Source organism: Camelus dromedarius, chromosome 30 (assembly GCF_036321535.1).
Source record: "Camelus dromedarius isolate mCamDro1 chromosome 30, mCamDro1.pat, whole genome shotgun sequence".
Lineage (NCBI taxonomy): Eukaryota > Metazoa > Chordata > Mammalia > Artiodactyla > Camelidae > Camelus > Camelus dromedarius.
The window spans coordinates 18544719-18568952 of NC_087465.1; the positions used below are offsets into that span (position 1 = coordinate 18544719).

Here is a 24234-nt window from a genome sequence, read left to right on the forward strand (position 1 = left end):
TAAGAACATTTGTTCACAAAAAATTATGAATGATGGGAATAGACGGGGTTTTGTTTTAATTACATCACATAATTCTTTAAACTCCTTCCAAGATGCGTGCAAAAAACCCTTAGTGATCTATCTTTGAAATTTATTTTTAATGATCAACTGACACTTCAATTAGGGCCTTCAGTTTTGTTGAAAGCAAAAGCTGGAAACTATTAAACCTCCAAAAGTGTAGCTACCAAATAATTAGGGATATTTACTTGCTCAATTTGTCTCTGGTGCTGCTCCTTTCCCATCCTGGGGCAATGTAACTCAGGAAGATCAGGGATGGGCTGCCTCTTTTGGTGAAGTGGAAGCAGGATGATTGTGAAAAGGGAGGTGGAAAAGGAAAACCAGCTTGAGAAGAGCATTCTCCAGCAGTTCAGTTTTGGAAAACGAATGTCTGTGTAAGTTGAAATCCTGACAACTAATTATCTTAAAAAACCATCGATGTGTTCACATATCCCTTGGAAATTCTGTGTACACCTCCAGGGCTGAGCACACCCCAGTTTGAAGAGCACTGAAAGGATTAGTGTTGTGGCTGAAGCAGCTACATTCCAATCCCGGGATGTCCCCTCAATCTGGAACACATGGGAGGTACCCTACTCACAGCTTTGGGATGGTGTGTAAAGACTGATCTCATGATTGATGTTGACTCTCTTGGCTTTAGTTTCAAAGTGTCATATTTTCTCACCTTGACACTACCTCCAAATTCTGGGATAATTTACTCCTTATTTGGAATTTAAGCCTCCTATGAAATTACTGCATGAAATCGTGTAAAGTCCTGCTTTAGGATATTTCTCCATGGCACTGCACCTTTATGACCTTGGCATATTTCTGCCAAGTTTTCTTACCTGGTCCTTCTGAAGGTGATTGGTTTGCTTTTGTAAATTTATGAAAGAGGTGAATTAGCATGAAATCTATGGCTACTAACCAGAGCCTAGTTAACCAACCTACCAGGAATATAATCTGTGAACCAAACAGTGTCTGTAAACTAAATATTTGGGATGAATCTCCTACAAAAAAAATCAGTAATCTAAATGTGATTTTAATAGTTCAGTTTTCAGTAAAAATAAATATCAACCCCTCCGCCACTCCATTGTACTCATTCTATGCAGCTTAAACTAAAAATTTTTTATTTTAAAAAGAATCTTTTTTGTACAATTCACATGTACAAGGGAGGCATTTTACTTACTTCATCTCTCTGAGAATACAGTGAACTAACTCCTATCTGTGATTAACTAGAATATAAGAGACTGCAATCACAAAAGGGTTAGCTGTCATTAAATTTAGAATCTAGAAGCGTAACTTCACAGATAAAGTAGTTCTATTTGTGTCTATTTCTAATAATCTAGTAGTTTAAATTGGAATTCTCATTCACTAGCTTTAATTTTTTAAAGAAATTTCAAAACAACCATCCTATAACTATATACTTCTTGGAAATGCCTTACGTTGTATAACATGCAAATGTTATCAACACTTAAAACCTACCATGATATATTTCTGTTCTACTAGTTTATTCAGTAAAAAGCCTGTGTTTTAGGCTTCTGTTGAAAGTTCAAGGCTGTGCGTACCTAGTGCTTACCATTCTGCACATTCATATACTGATTCATTCAAAAAATCCTTACTGATTGTCTGCTATGTCATAGTCATTATTTCTAGATGCTGGAAATATAATATTGAGCAAAACCAGAAATGGTCCCTACCCTCACGGAGCTATCCATTTATTGGAGGAGCATGCCATAATCAGATAATTATACACATTGAAAAAACTGCAATTTTGACAACATGTTTAAAAACTGCAATTGCGACAAGTGCTAGGAAAGAGAAAAAAAATGCTGGAAGATTCTGCAACAGGCTATTTGAATGTTGGGGAGTGTGGGTGGTCAGGGAAAGCTGCCTTGAGGAAGTGACGTAAGAATGAATGTGGATTAATTAGGAGAAGTTAGAGACTGGGAACAGTGCAAAGGCCAGACAGAGATCAAAGCGAACATGAAGGAGGGAAGGAGGCGAGCTTCTGGAGGAAAGGAGGCTTAGAGGAGGTGAGGCTGGAGAGGTGGAAGGCAGCCAGAGCTTGCTGAGCTCTCCAGGCATTTAAAGTGTTTTGATAAGGAGACCAATAGAAAATAATTAAAACCTTTGTAGGGTTTTAATGTGGGTGGGGTGATGAGATCAGATTGACATTTTAAAAGGATTACTGGCTTCACGGTAGGAATGGACTGGAGGGCAGGGCCAGAATGCTTGGTTTAGGGAGATAGAGGCTTCCCTGCATGTATGCATGTAAACACAAAGCTTGGAAAAAGAAATCATGTTTTAAAAGGACTTAGAATTTTCTAAGAAAATAATCACTAGTTTTTATCTTTTAAATCTTTTTTGTTTATTTTTTGGGGGAGCCAGGTAAAACTGGTTCATGATAAATGGAGAAAAAGAAGAACAAACAGTACTCTCCAGAAATCCTGGGGAAAAAACATGTCATTGAGTATAAAAGTTAACTTTTTCCCCCAAACTGAAAATAGTTTTAATTTTGGATTATATACTCAATATAAAATTTTAAACATATTTATTTATTTATGGGGGGTGATTAGGTTTATTTAGTTAAATGGAAGTACTTGGGATTGAACCCAGGACCTCATGCATGCTAAATGCACAGTCTACCACTGAGTATACCGTCCCTCTCAATATAAATTATAATCACAGTATAAGATAGTACAGAACGTATATTAAAAAGGTTTTTACAGGGTGGGGGACATAGCTCAGTGGTAGAGCATGTGCTTGGCATGCATGAGGTCCTGGGTTTAATCCCCAGTAAATAAAATAAAAAGTTTTTTAGAAACTGAAATTTAACTACTGAGATAATTACTATCCCCATTCAGGTGAACATCCTTTTAAACTTCTTTCCATGATTGTAGTCACACACGAACTTAGGTATATGCCCTCGGGAGGATGGCTGTTTTGTTCAGCAGCATAATGTATGCCCAGTGCTTAACAAAGTAGGTGCTCAATAACTATTAGTTAATTATTCCTGTTACATATGTTAATATATGTATTGCTTTTTTTTCATTCAATAATAAGCCCTGGACTTATATACCATATCAAATTTTTAATGGCTGTTCAATAATTCCTTATAGGTATATGCTATCATGTACGTAAATAACCCCACACTGATGGGAACTCAAGTGTTTTAGTCTTATAAACAGTAAGTCAATGAACATCCTGCAGACACATCTTAACATTTGTCTAGGATAAATTCCTAGAACTGAAATTGCTGGGTAAAAAGATATATACATATTTCATATTTTGATACGTATAGCCAAACAGCCTACCAGAAGTTATTTCTATTTCTATTCTCAATTATATTCATTTTCCTGTATCTCTGATGACTTAAAAACTTATTTATCCCCTGGTGTTTTTTTATGCACATTTCCCTGATTACTGGCCAAGTGTTACACATCTTTTCATAAGTTTACTAGTCCCTCGAATTTCTTATGTGATTTTCTAATACATGTCCTTTGCACATTTTTTCTTTCACTAGATCAGTGTTTGTCTTATTGATTTATAAGAGCCTTTGGATATTAGTGATATTAAGCCTTTGTCTGTCATACATACCCCGGATTTCTTTTTTCTAGTTCACTTTAAAAAATCTTTGTTGGGGGAAGGGTATAGCTCAAATAATAGAGTACATGTTTAGCATGCATGAGGTCCTGGGTTCAATCCCCAGTACCTCCTCTAAAAAATAAGTGAATAAACCTAATTACACCCCCCCCCCAAAAAAAAGGAACTGAAAAAAATCTTTATTATACTTTTGTAAAAACAGTTTTATAATCTATATAGTCATTTCTAACAATCTTTTCCTTTAAGGTATCTGGCCTTTGTGTTCTGCTTAGAACTAGGTCCTTCACTCCCCAATATTATAAAAATAGCTCCCTAATAACATTTCCTCTTGGTATTTTTTAAACTTTTGAGAGCATTTCTAGAGGGCAATCAGGTGACACTAATAAGACTTTATTAAAATGTTCATTCCCTTTGCCAAAAGTTTCCCTTTTATTTTTTAATTTATTAAAATTCTTTTTGGCAGGGGAGGTAATTAGGTTTTTTAAAAGTTTACTTTAATGGAGGTACTGGGGATTGAACACAGAGACCTTGTGCATGCTAGGCATGCATTCTACCACTGAGCTATACCCTCCCCCACTAGAAGTTCCCTTTTTAGAATTTATCCTAAAGAAATAATAGATACAAAGTTTTAGTTTCAAAGGTATTCACTAGAGTTGTTTATAATGGCAAAAAACCCCAAAACTGTAAACAACACAATGTTCAATAATGGAAGACTGCTTAAATCAATTATGGTATATCCATAGTCTCTAAAATACAAAAAATATTTAATCATATTGAAACATATTAAAAACTTAAAGCCCAAATATGCTAAGTCCAATTCACAAATACCAAAACAAATTTTTGGCTAGGTACAAAAAGGAAGACTGTATTTATACAATAGTGGTTAGCTCTGGGCACTGGTAAAAATGGGTGATTTTTATTTTGGGGGGGTTAGGGGGGAAGGTAATTAGGTTTATTTATTAAATTTTTTTTTTGATGGAGGGACTGGGGATTGAACCCAGGACCTTCCTTGTGCATGCTAAGCCTGCACTCTACCACCGAGCTTTACCCTCCCGACCTGAGTGATCTTTTTCCTTTTTTTTTTTTTCTTCTATGAGAACAGTTTGAAAAATAAAAACATTTAAAATTTAGTGTAGCCTATAATTATGCAGATACAACATTGTTAAGTGTATCATTTGTGTTTTAGTAGCTAAAGGTGTCTTAGACTAGAGGGTAATACCCCTGTTCAACTTAAAAACATAAATTTTGCCTCATCCAATAGCTTTAAGCAAGTCAATTAAACTTTACATACCTGGGTTTCCTCATCTGTTAAATGAGGATAATGGTACCTACCTTGACTTAACTCACAAGGAAATTGTATAAATTGTTTATCATTCACTGTAAGCAACATAGAATAAGGTGCTGATATTGTTCATATTCAACTACACGATTATCATTGTTTTTGCTTAGACCTCTTTACTGAGGTATTGCTGACATACAAAAAGCTGTACATATTTAATGTATACAACTTGAGTTTGGAGGTAAGTATCCACCTGTGAAACCATTACCACAATCTATGACATAAACATATCCATCACCTCCTAAAGTTTCCTGTAACCCATTCTACTTACTGTTTTTTTTGTGATAAGGACACTTAAGATCTATCCTCTTCACAAAATTTTAAGTGTACAATACAGGACAGTTAACTACAGGCACTGTGCTGTACGTAGATCTCTAAGACTTTCCATCTCGTATAATCGAAACGGTACCCTTTGATTAATACCTCTCGTTTCCCTCTCCTTCCAGCCCCTGGCAACCACTATTCCACTTTCTGCTTCTAAGAGCTTGACTAGATTCCTCATGTAGGTAGTATTTTTCCCTCTGTGTCTGGCTTGTTTCATGTAGCATAGTGTCCTCAAGGTCCATCCATGTTGTTGCAAATGGCAGGATTTCCTTCTTTCTAAGGCCTGAATAATATTCCATCGTGTGTATATATGATTCTTGTTGCTTTTAATGTAAATGCAATGGAAACAATAGCTCAAAATCTTTAAGGAGTATTTTTTCCTTATCTAAGGGAAACAAGAATAAACAAGAGAAAAAGTGGCCTACCAAAACAGATTTCGAGGGAAGATAATTATTCAACAAACATTTACTGATTGCCTACTTTGTGCCAAGCCTGGGGTTAGGGTTGGGGCTGGGGTAGGGGAGAATAAGAGTGAATAATACACAGTCTCTATTCTCAGGTACTTTATTCTGGTGGATGACACATGTCAATGCCCAGACAGAATCACAGGCCATTGACCCTAGATCCTGAAGAGGCTAAGTGCCTCTACCACGGCAATAAAGGACTGTCAAGTTTGACCATCAGAGATCAGCTGAACCAGGTATATAGGAGCTTGGCCTCATCACAGAGTTACAGTGGAAGCGGCATCAAGGTAACCTGCAGCAGCTTTGCAGAGCCTAAAGTGAAATTAGGGGACAGATTGGTTGGGGATGCCCCACACTTGAGGGGTTCCCCTGGTAAGCATAAGGGGGAATCCCCTTAAATATGGTAGAACCCCAACAGTAAATATAGGGGCTGGAGGGGAGAACAGATCCCTGCCTGCCAGTAGGAGACTGGAAGGGGTGGGGGAATTCTTAAAAACTCCATTTACAGAACAGGAGATCCCCTTCTGTTACTCATAGTTCCCTTGCACAGGGTATTCTGAGACATTTGTGATTACTAGCCTCTTGAACCCTGTTTCTGACTCAATCTTCCTTCGGGGTTTAGGATAAGACAACTGAATATATATTTATAAATATAAAATGATAAAAAATATGAATACACACACACACACACACTCGCGCTGTTTGGCTGGTAAGTCAGTGGCCCCAGAATTTAAGCCATTTATTTGTACCACTTGAATCGAGTGTCGTTCATTCCTAATTAGTCCATGCTGAAACATAATTCCAGACAGAAGACGATGTGGATTTTACAAAATATAAAGTAAGATATATGTCTGAGAAAATTACAGTTCTGACACAATTAACAGCTTCTGGTACCGCCAGAATCAGCAAAATATCAGCAAAATAATACTAGCATAAACTTACATGATGCCTATTACGTACAAGGCATATAAAGATGAAAAGAAGCAAAGATATGAATTTAACAGTTTGGGAATGGAAACAACCTTTAAAGTTGAAAGAAAAATTCTTTAGTACATTTTACTTCCCATCACCTTAATCCCAGATAAGCAATTAACTTCAGGAACTCTTTCCTCTTTTCATGCAGATGGCAGTGGCAGTTAACACTGAATTAATAATATATTTATTTGCAAAGTGTTTGGAATTTTGAAAAATGCATTAAGGACAAAGAACAGTATTATTAAAACATTCTTTCATATATCACATGGAAGCACATAATACATACAGCCAAGCAGGCAGAATCCTCCCACTCTTCCAAGGTACAAATTCTAATATTCTCCTGTCCTACACTTTTCAACAACTAAAAGCAAGACAAAATGTTTAAAAACCTCACAAACTGTACCAATCTGAGGACCTCTATTGGAATTTCACGCTGTTGATCACCGGTGGCCGGGTGACAATATGGATAGGTGGCAATATGATTATTACTGGAAAAATAACCCAAAGCCAAAATCTTTTTGTAGTAGGTTGGTACCATCATTCTTTATGTTAAAAATTGCATTTCATCTCTAAGGTGGAACTAATATTTTTTGCTTGATATACAACACTGCTCATTTAGACAGATAATAAAATTACAGTGAAAATTGCTTTGAATAAATCTATACAATCAATAATATGAGTCTGGAAATGCATGCATGTGTTCAGTCAGTTTAAATATATCAAGACAAATGATATTTTATAATATGGTTGGGAAAATCTGTTTTTTTAAAGTTGATCTTGGAAAAATACCATATTCCATATGATATATTCAAAGCTTCAAATATTATTTACATTAAAAGTAGAAATTTCTGAACAGAATCATGACTAGAGAGCCTGAAAATTGTAACATGCTCTTTATTAAACATATATAACTTTTCATTAATATATAATGTAAGTTAAAACCTCTAACACTAGATAACCTATAACTGGAGTTTCTGTTTCATTTTTTCCTATGTACATGCTAATATATATTAATGTAAAAAATAAAATATCATTTTTCCCACTCAATAACTATCTTGAACATATTTTATATTAGTTTGTGATTAAAGTTTTAATGTATTTCTTAAGAGTAAAAAGCTCCCCCATAGTTTGAGAATATCCTTTTTTTAACCTGAAATAGGTTTAAAAAAGTTTAAGATTTCACATTTCAAAATAGTAAAATGAGTGTAAATACTTTAAAATCTGCTCATTGTGGCATACTAAATTTTTTTTTTAAAGTAAGGGCTCTAAGTTGGGAAATCTTTTTCTGAAATACTTGAGTACGATTATTATAAGAGTTTCATTTCTGGCTCAATCTGTTCTAATCATTCTAAATCCTAGATACAGTGTGAACAGTTAAAAAACAAGTCCTAAAGATCAGTTCTTGTCTTTATACACACGATCGTCGGAGTCGCACGCAGCGTCTGTATAAGCAGACTCCTCCCCACTCCTGGGGAAAACCCTGCCTAATATTTATAACGTTATGACATACTGTAATACTCACAAGGTGGTTGTAGAAGTATAAACACGACTGGGGTTATCTGATTGGCTGCTGGTGATGTAACACCCATGTCAATACTTCCCAGTGAACGCACGTGTTCGACCTTTTATTTAAATTTCCATTTCATCACAGCAATAAGACACTCGGGGCGGTGCATTTTCTGTGAAATGATTATTGCCCTGGGCCTGAGGTGCAGCCTCGCACACACAATGCATCGGACGAGATGTCCGTGGCTGTAACCTCCTCGCGTGAAAGGCACCGCCTGGTCCAGTCTTTGTGAAGGAACAAAATAAGTTCACTTCCTTGGGCACCGCCGCCCACCCCCAGCAAATGACAAGGCTGGAGCGCAGCTCCCACCGCACAGTTATTTCCAAAGTCCCAGGTGAACTCCTGGCCAGAGCAGGAAAATGTGCGTCCCGGGCGCGGGTAGGTGCGTGCGGGAAGCGGGGAGGTGGCCAGACCCTGACACTCGCCAGCTGTTTGTCCTCCGCGGAGCCCGGCCCCGGCCGCACACGCCCTTCCCTCCCCGAGACCCCCAGCCCGCCGCCCGGCCTTTTGTCCCCCGCCCCTCGGCCGACTTCCTTCCCCGCGGCCGCACCCCCGCCCCCAGGCCGGAGGCGCGGCCCGGCCCCTTTCCCGGTCCCCCAGCGCCCCCACCCCACCCCACCCTAGCCCCAAGCCCAGCCCCCCTCCCCCAGCCCGGCCCCCACCCTTTCCCCCTCCAGCGGTTACTGCTACCCCGGTGCATTGTGGGCGCACGGTCCGTTGTTCATTTGCCATTCGACCTCCGCCAGGGCCTGGTCGGACGGAAACGCTCCGCCGGCTTTATTGTCGGTTCGTTATGTGGCGGAGCCCGGCAGTTTAACGTGCCTCTCGCCCTCAGCGCCTCGGAAGCCGGCGGCGGCGTCGGGACTCCTCGGCGCGCCGGAGGAAGGATATCTGTTTGGAGGGTCGGTGTGTGCGCGCGGCTTCAAAGAGGGAGCAGCGGAGGGTCCCCCCGCACTCCGCCTCTCAACTTCGAAGGCCCCACGCGCCCCGGCTCGCTGCTCACCTCTCCGCCGCCCGCCCCCTTCTCCGCGCGGGACGCTGCCCGGAGCGCAGCGGGGCGGGGGTGGAGGACGAGGAGGCGGCCGGAGGCGGCGGCCCGGCGGGTGGCGGCGGCGGACGCGTGAGGCAGCCCCGGGAGCGAGCGCGAGCCCGGCGGCCGGGCGGGAGGGCGAGGCCGAGCCCCGCGAGACCGGAACGCCCGGGGTGGGGGCGGGGGCGACGCGGCGGGGAGCGCGCGGGACGCGGCCCGAGGCCGGGCGCGAGCCGGGGCACCGGGCGGCGGCGGCGGCGCGCGCCATGTCGTTCAGTGAAATGAACCGCAGGACGCTGGCGTTCCGAGGAGGCGGGTTGGTCACCGCCAGCGCCGGCGGCGGCGGCGGCTCCGCGAACAATAACGTTGGCGGGGAGGCCTCGGCTTGGCCCCAGCAGCCCCAGCCGAGACAGCCCCAGCCGCCAGCGCCGCAGCAGCTCAATGGGCGGGGGGCCGACGAGGAAGTGGAATTGGAGGGCCTGGAGCCCCAAGACCTGGAGGCCTCCGCCGGGGCGGCCACCGCCGCCGAGGAAGCCAAGGAGTTGCTGCTCCCCCAGGACGCGGGCGGCCCCACCTCGCTGGGCGGCGGTGGCGCGGGGGGCCCTCTGCTAGCGGAAAGGAACCGTCGGACTCTGGCCTTCCGCGGCGGCGGCGGCGGCGGGGGGCTCGGCAACAATGGCAGGAGCCGCGGCCGCCCCGAGACCTCGGCGTGGCCCCTAAGGCATTTCAATGGCCGAGGGCCCGCGGCCGTGGAGCTGGAGCTGGACGCGCTGGAGGGGAAGGAGTTGATGCCGGACGGCGCGTCCCTGAGCGACAGCACCGAGGACGAAGAAGAGGGGGCGAGCCTGGGCGACGGCAGCGGGGCGGAAGGTGGCAGCTGCAGCAGCAGTAGGCGGTCTGGCGGCGATGGCGGGGACGAAGCGGAGGGCAGCGGAGTGGGAGTTGGCGAAGGAGAGACTGTCCAGCAATTCCCGCTCGCGCGGCCCAAGTCCCTAATGCAGAAGCTACAGTGCTCCTTCCAGACCTCTTGGCTCAAAGATTTTCCCTGGCTGCGGTATTCCAAGGATACTGGCCTAATGTCTTGCGGCTGGTGCCAAAAGACCCCCGAGGATGGGGGAAGCGGGGACCTGCCTCAAGTAGGGCACGACGAGCTTTCGCGAGGGACTCGCAACTACAAGAAAACCCTCCTTCTGAGGCACCACGTCTCTACCGAGCACAAACTCCACGAAGCCAACGCCCAGGTAGAGTAGATACTGCTTCTACTTTTTGAGATCTTTTAGGGAAAGGTTTATCAGTTAAAACCACTTTCCTGGGTGCAGGCATCTTTCCTGTTGGGGAAGAGGTGTAGGAAGCTTATGTGTGGGGGTTTAGAAAGCCTGAGAACAAGTTTTCAAAAAGTTGTCTGTGGGGGTTGAGGGGAGATGGATGGAATGACAATTTTCTAATCGTAGCGCTGAGTTTTGTTTTGTTTTTTTTTTTTTTCCTGACTCAGATTTCTTTGCCCATCAGGTTGAATCAAAAGGAAAGTTTAAGAAAGCGAGGTTGAAGGTTTAAAACCCTTTAAGGTTGACTTTGTGGTCAAAATGTTATTAGCTGTGATTTTAGAAAAGCTGCTTGTTTGTAGTGTTGCTGGTGGAAGTCAAATCTGGTAACTCTTTGAAGAATGAATTAAACAATTTCCTTAACCCTTGACGCTACCCCTTTTAGGAGAACATCCAAACGAGAAATTTCTTTGTATTAGGCCAGAATAATGTGAAATATGAGAGCAGGATGTAATTACAGAGGAAGCTATTTGGATATCACTCCTTTTTCATGAATAATTTTATTAAATTCATCTCCGTTAAACTAACTTTTCTTACCAAAGGCATTCTTTGGGTAAATTATGGTGATTTTTACATGTTTCCTTCTACTCAGATTTCTGTGCTGAAATTTTCTGTAGTCCCACCCTTTCAAAAAGTTCCTTATACAAGTAGTTTACTTTAAATTTAGCACATTAGAAATGTTTAATGTAAAGTTGTTTGTATCAAGTAGTTTGATTCGGACTGTTAGATAATATATTTACCAAACTCCTCGAAATCACAAGTTCTTAGTTATAAAACAAGCAAGCTGTACTTTAGTTCTTCTTAGCTCTTATTTTAATATTTCTAGTCTAAAGATAGTAGCCTTACCATTTTGGTAATCCCTTTTCAAGCCAAGCAGATGTTGATAGGCCCTTCTAAGACTTTTAGACAACCTGTGGTGGTGGGTGGAATTCATGCTTTTGTACTGGTAGCTAGTCATTGATTTTAGAAAGTCACCTTTCAGATATTAGTCCTTTTGTGTGTTTATTGGAGTGATCTTGCTGTTTAGAACACTTCGACTGCAGCTAAATAGGTACTATCTAATAACCCGATGGCACAGACGTGTCTCAGAAGTTGAGGCTTTAACTTTAAACCATAGGGTTATTTTTCTCAGGGGGCAATGGCAACAGTTTTTGCACAACTTTTAGTTGCCTAAGCCCTAGAAGGAAGGTCACTTAAAGATAAAAGGCCCAGGAAGGTTGAGTAAATTGTCCCAAATCTTAACAGTTCTCGGTGATAAATGAGACTAGCGTCTATAAGGAGTGTTGCAATGGAAAAAAAGATGGGTTTTAGAGTAAATCTAGGTTCAGATCTCAGCTTTCTGCAATTACTAGCTTTGTGAGCTTGGGCATTGGAGTGTCAGACTTGTCTTCTGTATGCCAAACGCACATTTCCCTCACACTGGCAAGTAATGAATTTGTTCCCATTTTGCCGAAGAGGAGTCTAGAGGCTTTAAAGGGTTATGTATTCTCGAAGTTACTTAGGTGATAGAGGTGGAAGGCTTGTGAGATGAAAATGTGCTTTTCTAAATATTGGTAAGTTGGTTATTTTAAAAATTTTAAGAAGAAAGTCAGAATGGATTTTCTTCATACGCCGTGGACCAGTTGCTCGTCTCAGTGCAGTCTCTCCATGTAGGCAAATCTGAATGGGAGTGCAAATTATAATTAGCTGCTTAGTGAACCTGAAATTAGAGGAAGGGGAACTAGTTGGATAACCTTATGATAGACTTAGTATGGTGTATCTTCTCCCCTAGGCATATATCTGGACTAGGGAATTCATTCCTAGGTAAAACCTTTTCTGCACTTGAGGGTAATCTCTCCCTTACGCTTTGCCCCCCTGAAGCTCCCTTCTTGCAAACCATCTTCTTTCTCTTAGGACATTCTCTCATTCGATTGAGAATAATATGACTTAGTAAGTTATGTTAGTCTAAGGCTATTTATTGGCTCCCTTGATTGGATTTTGGATGTTTCTACTCTGAATTGATCCTAATTATTTCTCTTACTTTCATTCTAAATAACCTTAGTTTAGGGTATTACCTTGAGACTGACCCCAGGTACCACCTACAGAATCTCTTTGTCTTGTTAATATGAGTGACAGGTTCAAGAACTGACCTTTCCTCCTATGGGCAGTTAATCATTTTTTTCATTGCCCTGTAGCCTTTGATTACCTGTAGGAGGCAGTATAACACAGTCTATATGAGCTTTCTTGAGTTTAAGTAGGGGGACCTGAGTCCTAATCCTTTTTCTTGGCAGGCAGAGGAGTTAACTTCTAGTTTCCCCCTGTAGGCAAAGTATTTATGCCAGCACAAAATCATTTAGTAAATGATAATTGTTATTAATTATCATCATGACTTATTTCCAGTGCCGATAATTATAACAAGATTTTTTTTTGTGGCCTGGTACCTCGCGTCCCAGTGTTACCAGTTTAGTCAGTTTGGAAGCCACTTTATCTCATGAAGTCACTCTTGAGTCTAGAGGGCAAACCATTTCTCCCTCTTCATACTTCTAGAGACTTTGGCCATTCAGTTCTTTGAACATTTGGAGACCTACCATACTGCCGTTTTCCTCACTTTCATAAAGAATGTTTTGCATTAGCTTTCTCCTGTCTTAAAAATAGTGAAATCAGAGTTTTGGAGCTCCTCAGGCAAGAGTTTGTGTCTGGTGGGTAGTTCATGCCCTTTATCCCCTGTGCCCTTTTTGTTAATTTTAAGGAGGCCTGTTTTTTTGAGAGCAGTTTGGCCAAATCTATCAGTAAGGGCTACTTTACTTTTTCTTGTGCCTCTGTAAGAGAGAAAAGTCATTTTCCACTAATTCCATAGTGGTGACCAAAAGATTGTGGCACGTTCTTAAAAATTTTGATACTCTGTTACTTGGATGTTGATTGTTAAGGATTGCTCATGGGACAATCTGTAAATATGCTTTCAGAATCATTCACAGCCTTCTGTTTCAGAAAGATCCCTGTGTTTATAAGGATGTGAATATAAGGATGTAAAGGACAGTATACAGTTTCTACTTTGAGTAACAACTGTATCTTCAGAGTCAAGTTCGATGATGATTAGCTCATTCAGGATTTGATCATTTGGCTTGAGGACTTTATAATTGCTTTAGTAACAGTGATTACCACTGTATCTTGGTTCAGATCACTTTCTACCTAGTTGTGAAATTTTCATAGCCTAAGTCACATTCTGTCAACTCTTCCAGTTTAGTAAGCCTAAAACATGCACTCAAAAATGTGTTACTGTTACAAATTTAGTTAACCTTTCCATAAAGTAAATACTTAATTACGATCAGTGGTCTGATTGAAATTACTAATTGGAATATGTTGGTGAGTAACGAAAGCAAAGGTGGGACAGATCTACCGGCCTTCTTTGCATTTGGCAGAAATAAGGCTCAAATGTTTGTTTTGTTTTTAATGATTACTTTGTAAGAAAGCCTGAAAAACCTTTCACTAGGAAAGAGAAATAGATAGTACAAATGAGCACAGAGCCTATGCCCATTAAATAACTAATTTGTTTAATATTTATATAGGTTCTAACATTAATTCATTGTATTTGATTTGGTAAAAAAAACTGGTTCATTTCCCTTATGATTTCAACTATAACTTAGCGTATCTAGGATTGACCTCTTTCCCGTTAAATTTACTTATATGTATTGGGTAGATTCAAGGCACTGGAGACAGATATTTCTCTGCCCTCAAGGAACCTGTATTCTAATAAGGGGAGACAGGCATGGCAAACTGATAGCTACCATGTTAGAAGTATGTTCGGGTTACAGTTAGACACTAAAGGAAAGAAGTCATCAATTTGTGAAAGTTGGGAAAAGCTTGTAGAATTGGCTCCTGAACTTAATTATATTAAATGAATAGTTGTTGAAAAGGGGAGAAGGCATTCCAGGCATTGCAGTTTGAAGCATAATGGAAATTGATGCTTTGATGTGTCTAAGAAGTGGATGATTTGGTTGTTGAGCAGCATGAAAAATCAGGTTTGAATAGGCAGATAGAATCCAGGATATGGACCATCTCCTGTCATGCTGAAATGATTGTATTTTATTCTGTTTAACAAATGGGTAATTTAGCAGTTTTTAAGCACAGGTGAACTCTCCATGATGAAATATGTATAGAAGTACCTATGTAGTGTGGATGTAGGTAGGTTTTGAGGAAAGCTGGTAATAAAGCATATTTTTGGCATCTAAAATTGGCTGGATGTTATAATCACCTGAAGACTTCTACCCCAGACCTATAGATTTAGAATTTCTGAAACTGCAAGAGAAGCCATCACTCAAGCAGATCAGAGAAGCGATAGAAGGTTGCAAATGAGACCTTCCTTTCTTTGTCTATTGACTATTATAATTTGTCATTACCACCAGAAGGCATCTATTTGACATACATTTGCTGTGCCGTCCTTTGTCCTCATGCTAGAAATTGAATTTGGTTTCTTAAAATTAGGAGTTGTAGGTGGACATTAGGTTTTTATTTTTTCAAGGTACTGTTCCAGTGGGTTGCTGCAACAAAAGTAGTAAAGATTTTTGTTTTTAATGCTTTCAGTTTACACTTTCATGTTTGTTGGAAATGTCTTTTTTTCTCAATCCATTTATCAAAAGAGGACTGTAATTCTGGATAGGGAAGTAAATACTAATTACTTGATTTTTAGCCAAATAGCTTTTTCTTATCATTTATGGATTGACTACAGATGAACTCACTGCAACTGGAGTTATCTCCCACTCTCCTCCTGGGTAGGGCAGTTCTCTGCAGGTTGGTGGCATTATCTAGCTTCTTCAGCTAGAATGCTATGAAGACCCTGTGATTCTCCCTCCCTACCTTGAAATCTAGTTAATCACTCAAGGTCTGATTTCCAAATCTTTTTTTCTTCCAAATTTTTTTCTAGGCTCTGTCTCACTACCCTTCCCCCATTAATAGCATCTGTCTTACTTGGTTGGGATCCTTGTTTCCTGCTAGTATGTGTGTTACACTGTTAACAGTAGCTTTCCCTGGTCCCCAGTGTCTTCAGTCTTCATCCCCTGGTACTTATCCTCCACTTCTGCTGCCACAGTCCTCTTGATCTACTAATCCAATCAGATCACTCTACTTCTAAAGCTCTGTAGGCACCAATAGGCAGTGGTTCTTTATCTTGTACCAGATTCAAACATCTTAATAATCTGATGCAAGTTGTAGACACTTACCTCCAAAAATATTCATAAGTGCATATTTGCAAATCTTGGGTTTGGGGGGGAATCACCTTGAAGTTCTTTTATAAATTAGAATTGTGAGGATGCTGTAGACCATCCTGGTTCTTTTTCTCATGTTTTCTCATTTGCTTAGAATGCTCATCCTCCTATCCCATCCTTGCATCTCTTAAGGCTCTGCTCAGGGTTTTCTTCCAAAAAGCATCGCCCCCTCACCCCTCAAAATGGGATTAGATACACTTCCTCTATTCTCATAACACCCTTGTTAAACCTTGAGAATCTTGCCCATCAGTGATAACTTTAAGTTGGGAACTAATTCATTTTGGCTCTCCAGTGTAGAACCTGTCTAAACTAGGCATTCCCTTAGTGCTCATTCAATGTGAATAAAGTCAGAATTTTTCAAGCTTTTATCAGTTTTTTTCTCTGAGCAAAATATTTACTAATTTTTGGCCTCTCTGGGAATAAAGTTGAAGATAATAAGGTATGAGGGTTTTAACTAAATGTACACATCTATATTTTCTTGATTTGGGGGGGTTAATTAAGATCTCTTCTAGATCTAAAATTGTAATTATGAGCATCTTCACAAATAAAAAAATGAAAACTTGTTAATGTTTATAGAATCTCTGGTATAACAAAATGTTTGATTTTTTCATCAGTATATTTTTTATTTACCTGTGATAGCTCATTTTTATCAATATACTAAGGATGGGCATAGACTGTTAAAGAAGGAACTAGAGAGACTGATGACTTGAATGAGTTCTTAGGGACCATTTATTTGGATCAGCAAATAATGGCAATTTTAGTGCTTATTTAGCTCTGTTTTACCCAAATCCTCAAATAATACTCCCCTTGGAGAGTACATATACTCCCTCAACTTGTAAACCCTTTATTGTGAAGGGCGTATTTAATAGGTGTTACAACAACATGGCATAGTGCTGTGATCAGTAGTGAAGGAGAAATTACTAGTGGTGCTTGTAAAAGCAGGGACCATTGCTGTTCTTACACAGTAGTAATAAGAAAAACTAGTGGTTGAATAGTGTTTGATTTATATAGTTTATGTCAGAAATAGAATGGGCAAATGTTTTGGTGGGTAGGCTTTTGTTTAAGTTCTTTTTAAAAATTAGGACATTTGATCTGATAATGGCAGAGAATTGCAGAAATTGGGACTGGCTCAGAAAATTCAGAACACAGTGACCATAGCCTAAAATGACTGCTACAGTTAGACACAGCCACCTCCTTAAAGTGTTTTGAACTACTTGGTGTATAAACTTCAGGCAGTTCTTGACTTGTAAATGCTAATTCACTGCTTCCATAAACACTTCATGATGTGCTGCCAAACTTCGATCAGTGCTTAAAATTTTTGATTCTTCCAAGTATTCCTACTGTTACTATAATATCTGTTAGAACTTTGGACCAAAAGAGCACTGCTCGGCAGGTATGGCATGCATAGCAAAACTTAGTTTCAGGCTTGCATCAAAGAAAGATGCAGTTTGGAAATTTTCTGTAGTGAATAGAGAAGAGCGTAAGCAAATTAGTGAAAAGTCTTACTCAAGCAGTTTCATAAAAGGGAGCTCAAGTAAACTGTATGATGCTTTTATAGAAAATTTAGAGTATAGCAGTAATTATTATAGTTGTTTTTAGTATTGGTTTAGTTATTTATATATTCGTATAAGTCCTAAACATTTTCATTCCCCTTTGCTAAATAGTTTGATGTCTTTACCTCACTTTCTTTCCTCCAGCCCCCAAAAGCAAAAATTTGGGACTTAGCCATGAATTGTTTTGATTACTTTCCCCCAACTGTGGCTGTTAGCAGTTTTTGCTTAGGATTGGGTGTTTTGGTAGGAGGAGAAAGTAACTGATTTAGAACATGAGACAATTCAGTATGACAGAGCAAGAATGTGGGGATGGGATTATCATACAAGTATAAAGTGTAAGTATGCACTTGAGACAATGGGAAGTAATAGGCTGCCAAGCCGAGGGTCAGTTGGAAATGCAAAAGAAATTCTCTGCTTTTTGTGCTTCATTCTATAGTGATTGTATATTCCAGATTTGAGGGTTACCTATAATGTTTCATTGTTCCTCTGAAATACTGAAGTGTCCTGAAATTCTGGTATTGTGGTTCCTTCGGTTGACTTCTCATACCTGGAAGCAGCACAGAAATTCTTAGATGGATCATGTGACCTGGTGTACTTTCAGAGAATTGGGATTATTATATGCATGACCCCCTGTGTTTAGGACTCAGAATGAAACCTAGTGTTTTTGTACTTTAGCCATAACCATGATGGGGTTAAATGGAGACTTGAGACTGTTAAGGAGTCTCGCCACCATGTAGAATATTATTTCCAGGAGAACTCTTTGCAGTCCTAACAACACCTCTGTTCCCTAAACCCTTTTTCCCCTGATTCTTCCTCCTCCCTTCTCCCCTTCAAGCATACCGGTTCTCCCAGCATGTTTTACAATCCAGTATGTATCTTCTCCATGTTTTTCCCAGGCTCATACACTTAAAGATCTGTACTTATGTATGTTTCATTATTTTATAGAAATGACTTGTATTTGAATTAATATTTTGTGCCGAAGAAAATGTGGATTTTTAACACTTAAAGTAAGGTCAGCATTTTCAGAAATGTTTGAGCAGTTTGTCTGTTGGAAAAAATGATTACAAAGTGATTGGACAGTACACCATGTGCTATTCAGGTGCTGAGAGGATAGACACCTCTGCCTAGTCTAGGGAGCTTACCCGCCTAGTCACTGGGTGAGGGAAGTCCTGAAGTTCCTAATTAGAAACATTCGGAGTGCTGCTTTGTAGGCCCAGGGATGGTGACTTGCCCAAAGGCACAGTTAATGACTAGTATAGACAGTGTTCCAAAACTGAGATCACGCTCCTTTTTCTTGCTGATTTATCATCATATGGCCCTTATAGGAAATACCATAACTTTAGTGATGCTAAACTGAACTATAATGAATACTTGTACGATTGATAAGAAGGAAAATGATAAACATTAAGAATTTTGAGTTCAGAAAATTTACCTGATGGAGAATATTTATGACCTTAAAGAGATAAGCTATTTTGAAAATCTAATCTAAAGGTAAAGACAACTTTGTAACTATTTGACTCAGTGTTTCCTGAGATTTCTTTTTTGTCTTTAATAGTGTTAAACATAATGAGATGCCCAGCATATTCTAACTTGAATATTTTAAGGTCAGTGAGAAAGTGGCTGAATTCCTATTAGTAAAAGAATTTGACAAATTAATTTGATTGCTGTAAATGAAAGCTTATTTACATGAGAAAAGAATTGCTCTTTTAAAATTTTAAACCTTAGTCCATGCCCATAGCTATTTGAAAAGAATAACATGATACATGATATATATTATTCTTTAAATGAAATTCTGCTGATCCTCAGGATGGGTTTGATTTTTTTTTCTTATGGTAGCAATGGCTTGCAGCAAGCTGTTCACTCCTTCCCTCTCAGTATTTGGAATTGTGAACACTTCCATCTCAATACATAACCATTACTAACAAACTAGTGTACTTGATTAATGCTTTTTAAAAAGTTATATTGATAATATTTGGTTTGGAGGCTTTAAATAAAATGTAATATTAATATTTTCCATCCAATTACAGGAGCCAGAAATGCCATCAGAGGAGGGATACTGTGACTTTAATAGCAGGCCGAATGAGAACTCGTACTGCTATCAACTTCTTCGACAACTAAATGAACAGAGAAAGAAAGGTATTCTTTGTGACGTCAGCATTGTGGTGAGCGGAAAAATCTTTAAGGCTCATAAGAACATCCTGGTTGCAGGCAGCCGTTTCTTTAAGACTTTATATTGCTTTTCAAACAAAGAAAGCCCTAACCAAAACAATACTACCCATTTAGACATTGCTGCAGTTCAAGGTTTTTCAGTCATCTTGGACTTCTTGTATTCTGGTAACCTGGTGCTCACAAGCCAAAATGCCATTGAAGTGATGACAGTGGCCAGCTATCTTCAAATGAGTGAAGTTGTTCAAACTTGCCGAAATTTCATTAAAGATGCCTTAAATATCAGCATTAAATCAGAAGCTCCAGAGTCTGTAGTCGTGGACTATAATAATAGAAAACCAGTTAACAGAGATGGCCTGTCTTCATCACGGGATCAAAAAACTGCCAGTTTTTGGGCAACACGGAATCTTACCAATTTGGCGAGTAATGTAAAAATTGAAAATGATGGTTGTAACGTCGATGAGGGCCAAATGGAAAACTATCAAATGAATGACAGTAGTTGGGTCCAGGATGGTTCACCTGAATTGGCTGAAAATGAAACTCAAGGTCAAACAAAAGTGTTTATTTGGAATAATATGGGCTCCCAGGGAATTCAAGAGACTGGCAAAACAAGGAGGAAAACTCAAGCTACAAAGAGATTTATTTATAATATACCACCTAATAATGAAACAAATTTAGAAGATTGCTCAGTGATGCAGCCGCCTGTTACCTACCCAGAAGAAGATTTGTCATTCATCAAGGAAGAACCAGGTAAATATTGTGTATACAAAGGTATCTCAGTTTTCATTCTAATTCTGGTTGCATATAATCTGGAAGTATATTTTTAAAGTATTTTTTAAGTAAAGAAGTAATACGGGGGAGGGTACTAGTTCAGTGGCATGCACTAGTACCTCCATTAAACAATTTTTTTAAAAAAGTAATACACATAAGTAATACTAAATTAAAGTGTTTATTACAGAAGAGGGGATATCACTCAAACAAGTACATAATTTTGGTATATCTTAGTTTTTTTCTCTAGGCATGTATATGTGGATTTCCCAAAGGTTGTGTTAAATCAGGCATTTTGCCTGTTTTATGGCATGTGGACTCTATGTATAGTTCTTTGACTTTCATGATCTTTAGCCTCTGTGCTCTCTTTTTGCACCCAGTTCTGGAAAAGATAGTCTTTGAAGTATGTGATCAGTTTGTCATTTCAGAACATTTTTGAGATCTAGTTAGCATTCTTCACTTTTTTGGAGGAGGGGGTGTAACCATTTGATTTTGCAAATGATAGTGGAGTTCTGATTTGTTTAGAGCTACTATTCTGTTCTTCCTATAAATCTTTCAGAAGCTGGAATATTTTAAGTTTGTCCTATTATTACCTCATTTTCTCATTTGCATTAGTTAAGAGAGAGGCCTCTGGGCTCACACAGGTGGTCTATAGCAGCATATCCTAATAAACTCCTTTTCTGTTCTCAAAAAAGAGGCCTGAGACCTCTCTCTTCAGTATGTTCCCAAAGAAATGTATACAAGAACCTTAGCACATCACTTGTAGTGTGGGTCTTTAGAAAAGCAGAGTTGTAGGGGACCATTGTTGAAGAATGAAAACAGATTCAAAAATTTTCTTTAATTGTCTGTGTTTACTTTTATTTGAAGAAGCAGCCCCAGTGGGTTTGAGGTTTTCCTATGCAGACCCCAGACCTGTCCACCACTGTCATACATGACTTAGTGCTTCTTTTGCCTCAAAGCTCTTAACTGTTCAGTGTCTGGTTTATATCATTGTGATCATCTGGGGATGGAGTACTTTCTGTTAAAAAAGAATCATTGTTTTTAGTTCCCAAAGGGCAAAATGTGATTATTATTACAATAATCCTATGAAATGGTTCCTCCGGCTTGGGTTTAGTTTTCATTGGTAGAAATTTTAATCATGTGAAAATTAGTATGCACGTATAACGGATACTATTGGCTGATCTTTTCCCTCCTACTTATTAAGCCTTTAGCAATAAAACCCCAGAGGTAGTTTCTTTAAAGTATAAAGGGTAAGTAGACTTTTTTAGGAGCACTTTATATTTTGGCTTAATTTTTAATATAGAAGACCTTGAAGCAGTTCTCAAGTTACATTGTCTTTCTGCTGCATGGATTAATTAATAGTACGGTGCAAACCCTGCAGTATTTTTTAAAAATACATACAGATACACAAACAAATTGAAAAACAAGGAGTTTCTGGAGGGGGTAGTAGTTTGACAAAACTAATCAGAGTCAACCCTGTTCTAAAATTGGAGTCATTCAAAGAGAAGAAAAGCAGTGATTTGAACCACAGTGCATCCTTTCAAAAGTAGCAGTACTAGTGGTTATCTTAGCAAGCACCTCTAGCTGAGGTTGCACTAGCTGTATCATAAATTAATTTTTGGTAGTCTAATACGCTTTTAATTTAGCTCATATCTTAATATATACCTCTATTACGTCTTTGATATCACTTTGGTATCTGAACTTTGCTTAAGTCACAACTTTGGTTGTATTATTGATGTGCTGCATTCCAACTTTTTATAACTTTTTTGTGCCTCTGAATCCAGTTTCATCAGTGAGACAAAATGGGTCTTATAAGAGCTAGGACATAATATGATACAGAGCCAAAGGCTAGTATATTTTTACTGAAAGAGCCAAGCAGTAAATATTTTGGATTTGCTGGTCATAAGGTCAGTTACTTAACTCTGTCATTATAGCATGAAAGCAGTCACAGACAGTATGTAAAGAAATGAACATGGATATCTTCCAATAAAGCTTTATTGCCAACCCTTGGAATAGAGCAGTGGGTCTTAATTATGGCTGCATGTTGGCATTACTTGGGGACTTTACATTCCATCATGATGCTTGGATCTCTCCGCTAGGGATTCTGGTTGAATTGGTCTGGGATGTGGCCTGTTTGTTGAAATTTTTATAAACTCTACAGGTGATTGTGCTGTAAGCCAAGGTTAAGATCCACTGATAAAGAGGAAAGAGCCGAAATTGAGTCAGGATTTGAACATGAGTTCTGCCACTTACCCACTGTGTTACCATAATCAAATTAAGCTAAACACTTGCCCTCAGTTTTCTTTTCTTTAAAATACGCTACTTACGGGATTATTATGAAAAATGACAAACATAAAAACATAACTGTTATGGTCATCTTAGCCCCCTTAAAAAATGTTAAGAGTATTTAAAATCAGTTTTCCAGAGCGGTGTACTTTCTCCCACATCCTGGGTAGGTGGTCTTACAGCCTCAGCTTGGTCTTTCGCTTCAGTAGTTAGAATGCTTTTTTTAAGCAGCCTGTTCCAGTGTGGGATGAATATGACTATTAGGAAGTTACTTTATATTGAACTAAAATTTGCTTCTCTTTAACTTCCTAATTGTGCCATTTTGAGTAGTATAATCTGAACCTAACCTCTAATCTGCCTGATAACCCTTCAGATACTAAGTTTAAAAAATTCCCAAGAAGTCCCCTTCTTCTAGGCTAAGTGCTGTACCTCCCACCTTGTGAATTCCAAACCCTATTATGTCTTGATAGTCAAAGACAGTGTGTTTCGCCCTGAAATTTTGGTGCACAGAATTGACTAGAACTCTCCAGGTAAATTCAGATCAGTAAAGAATGTAGTGGGTCTGTATTTTACCAAGGTTAAGGCCTTTCTCAAGGTCATTCAGCTAGTAAATATAGAGGCAGGTTCCATGTTTAGGACTGACATTAAAGCCTTGGCAATTAATAAACTAGTAGATCCAGTCTTTTAAAAAATGAGGCCCATTTAAAACTTCTAACATTTCAATGAACCTACACTATTGGTTATACTTTCATTTTTATTTATTGAGAAAATAGTGAAAATTGTTAGTGAAATAAATGCTTTGAAGGGAATTTAAATTTCTATACCTAACATCTGAAAAGTCATGGTGAATTATTCAATGCTTTGGGTTTGTGGCTCTCTTATAGGAACTTTGACTTCCCCAGATTCTTCGTAAATGTTTTTAAACCACAGCTCAAACTAATGTTGTCTTCTTGTCACGTAATGTTAAGTTGGAGAAAGCTTCCTAGAGTGGATCTTGTATTGTGTAGGAGTTTGCCAGGAGAGGGAGAAGGGCATTCACTGACTGCAAGGTGGTAAGAAATTGGAGTAAGTGCATAAAAGAGTAGTAGGGAGATGAGTTTGTGTCTATAGGTTAGGTGGGGCCCGATTGTGATTCTCTGTTTGGCATGGTAATTGTGAATTTTATTTTATAGACCCTGAGGTAGTGTGAGGTTTTAAATTAGAGATTCAATCTGTTTATATTTGCCTTTAACATAAAAATACTTGGGGAATGTTCAGGATTGGAGTGGGGAGTGTCCTGAGGACACCTGTTAAGGCCCAGTCATGGGAGAAATAACAGCTTTGCTTGAGCAGAGCAAAGAAGAAACAGAGCCTAGTCTAAGACGGGCTCTCATTTGAGTCATGGAGTTTGGGGGTGAAGGGAAACTGCTCTTTTGAGTCTCTAAGTTGCTGTAGAACTGTCAGTGGTGCATAATACATTTGTAACTGAATTTCCGCTCCACTGAAAGGGGGAAAAACCTGATTGCAATGAATGAAAAGTAATCTTTACTTGTTTATGACAAAAATTAAAAACTTAGTTCTCTGT

The 24234-nt window shown here is 39.4% G+C and overlaps 1 protein-coding gene across 2 annotated transcripts in view; it reads left to right on the forward strand.

Moving 5' to 3' along the window:
- The first annotated feature begins 8498 nt into the window (after positions 1-8498).
- Positions 8499-24234, forward strand: part of ZBTB10 (zinc finger and BTB domain containing 10) — a 28428-nt gene continuing 12692 nt past the window's right edge. The window contains exons 1-3 of one of the 2 annotated variants that reach the window (XM_031441428.2): positions 8499-8687; positions 9141-10576; positions 19478-20366. In XM_031441428.2, the coding sequence (XP_031297288.2) occupies positions 8588-8687; positions 9141-10576; positions 19478-20366 (2425 nt within the window). In that variant the 5' untranslated portion in view covers positions 8499-8587. The remainder of the gene's footprint in view (positions 8688-9140; positions 10577-19477; positions 20367-24234) is intronic. The other variant, XM_010979393.3, reaches the window with a different exon arrangement.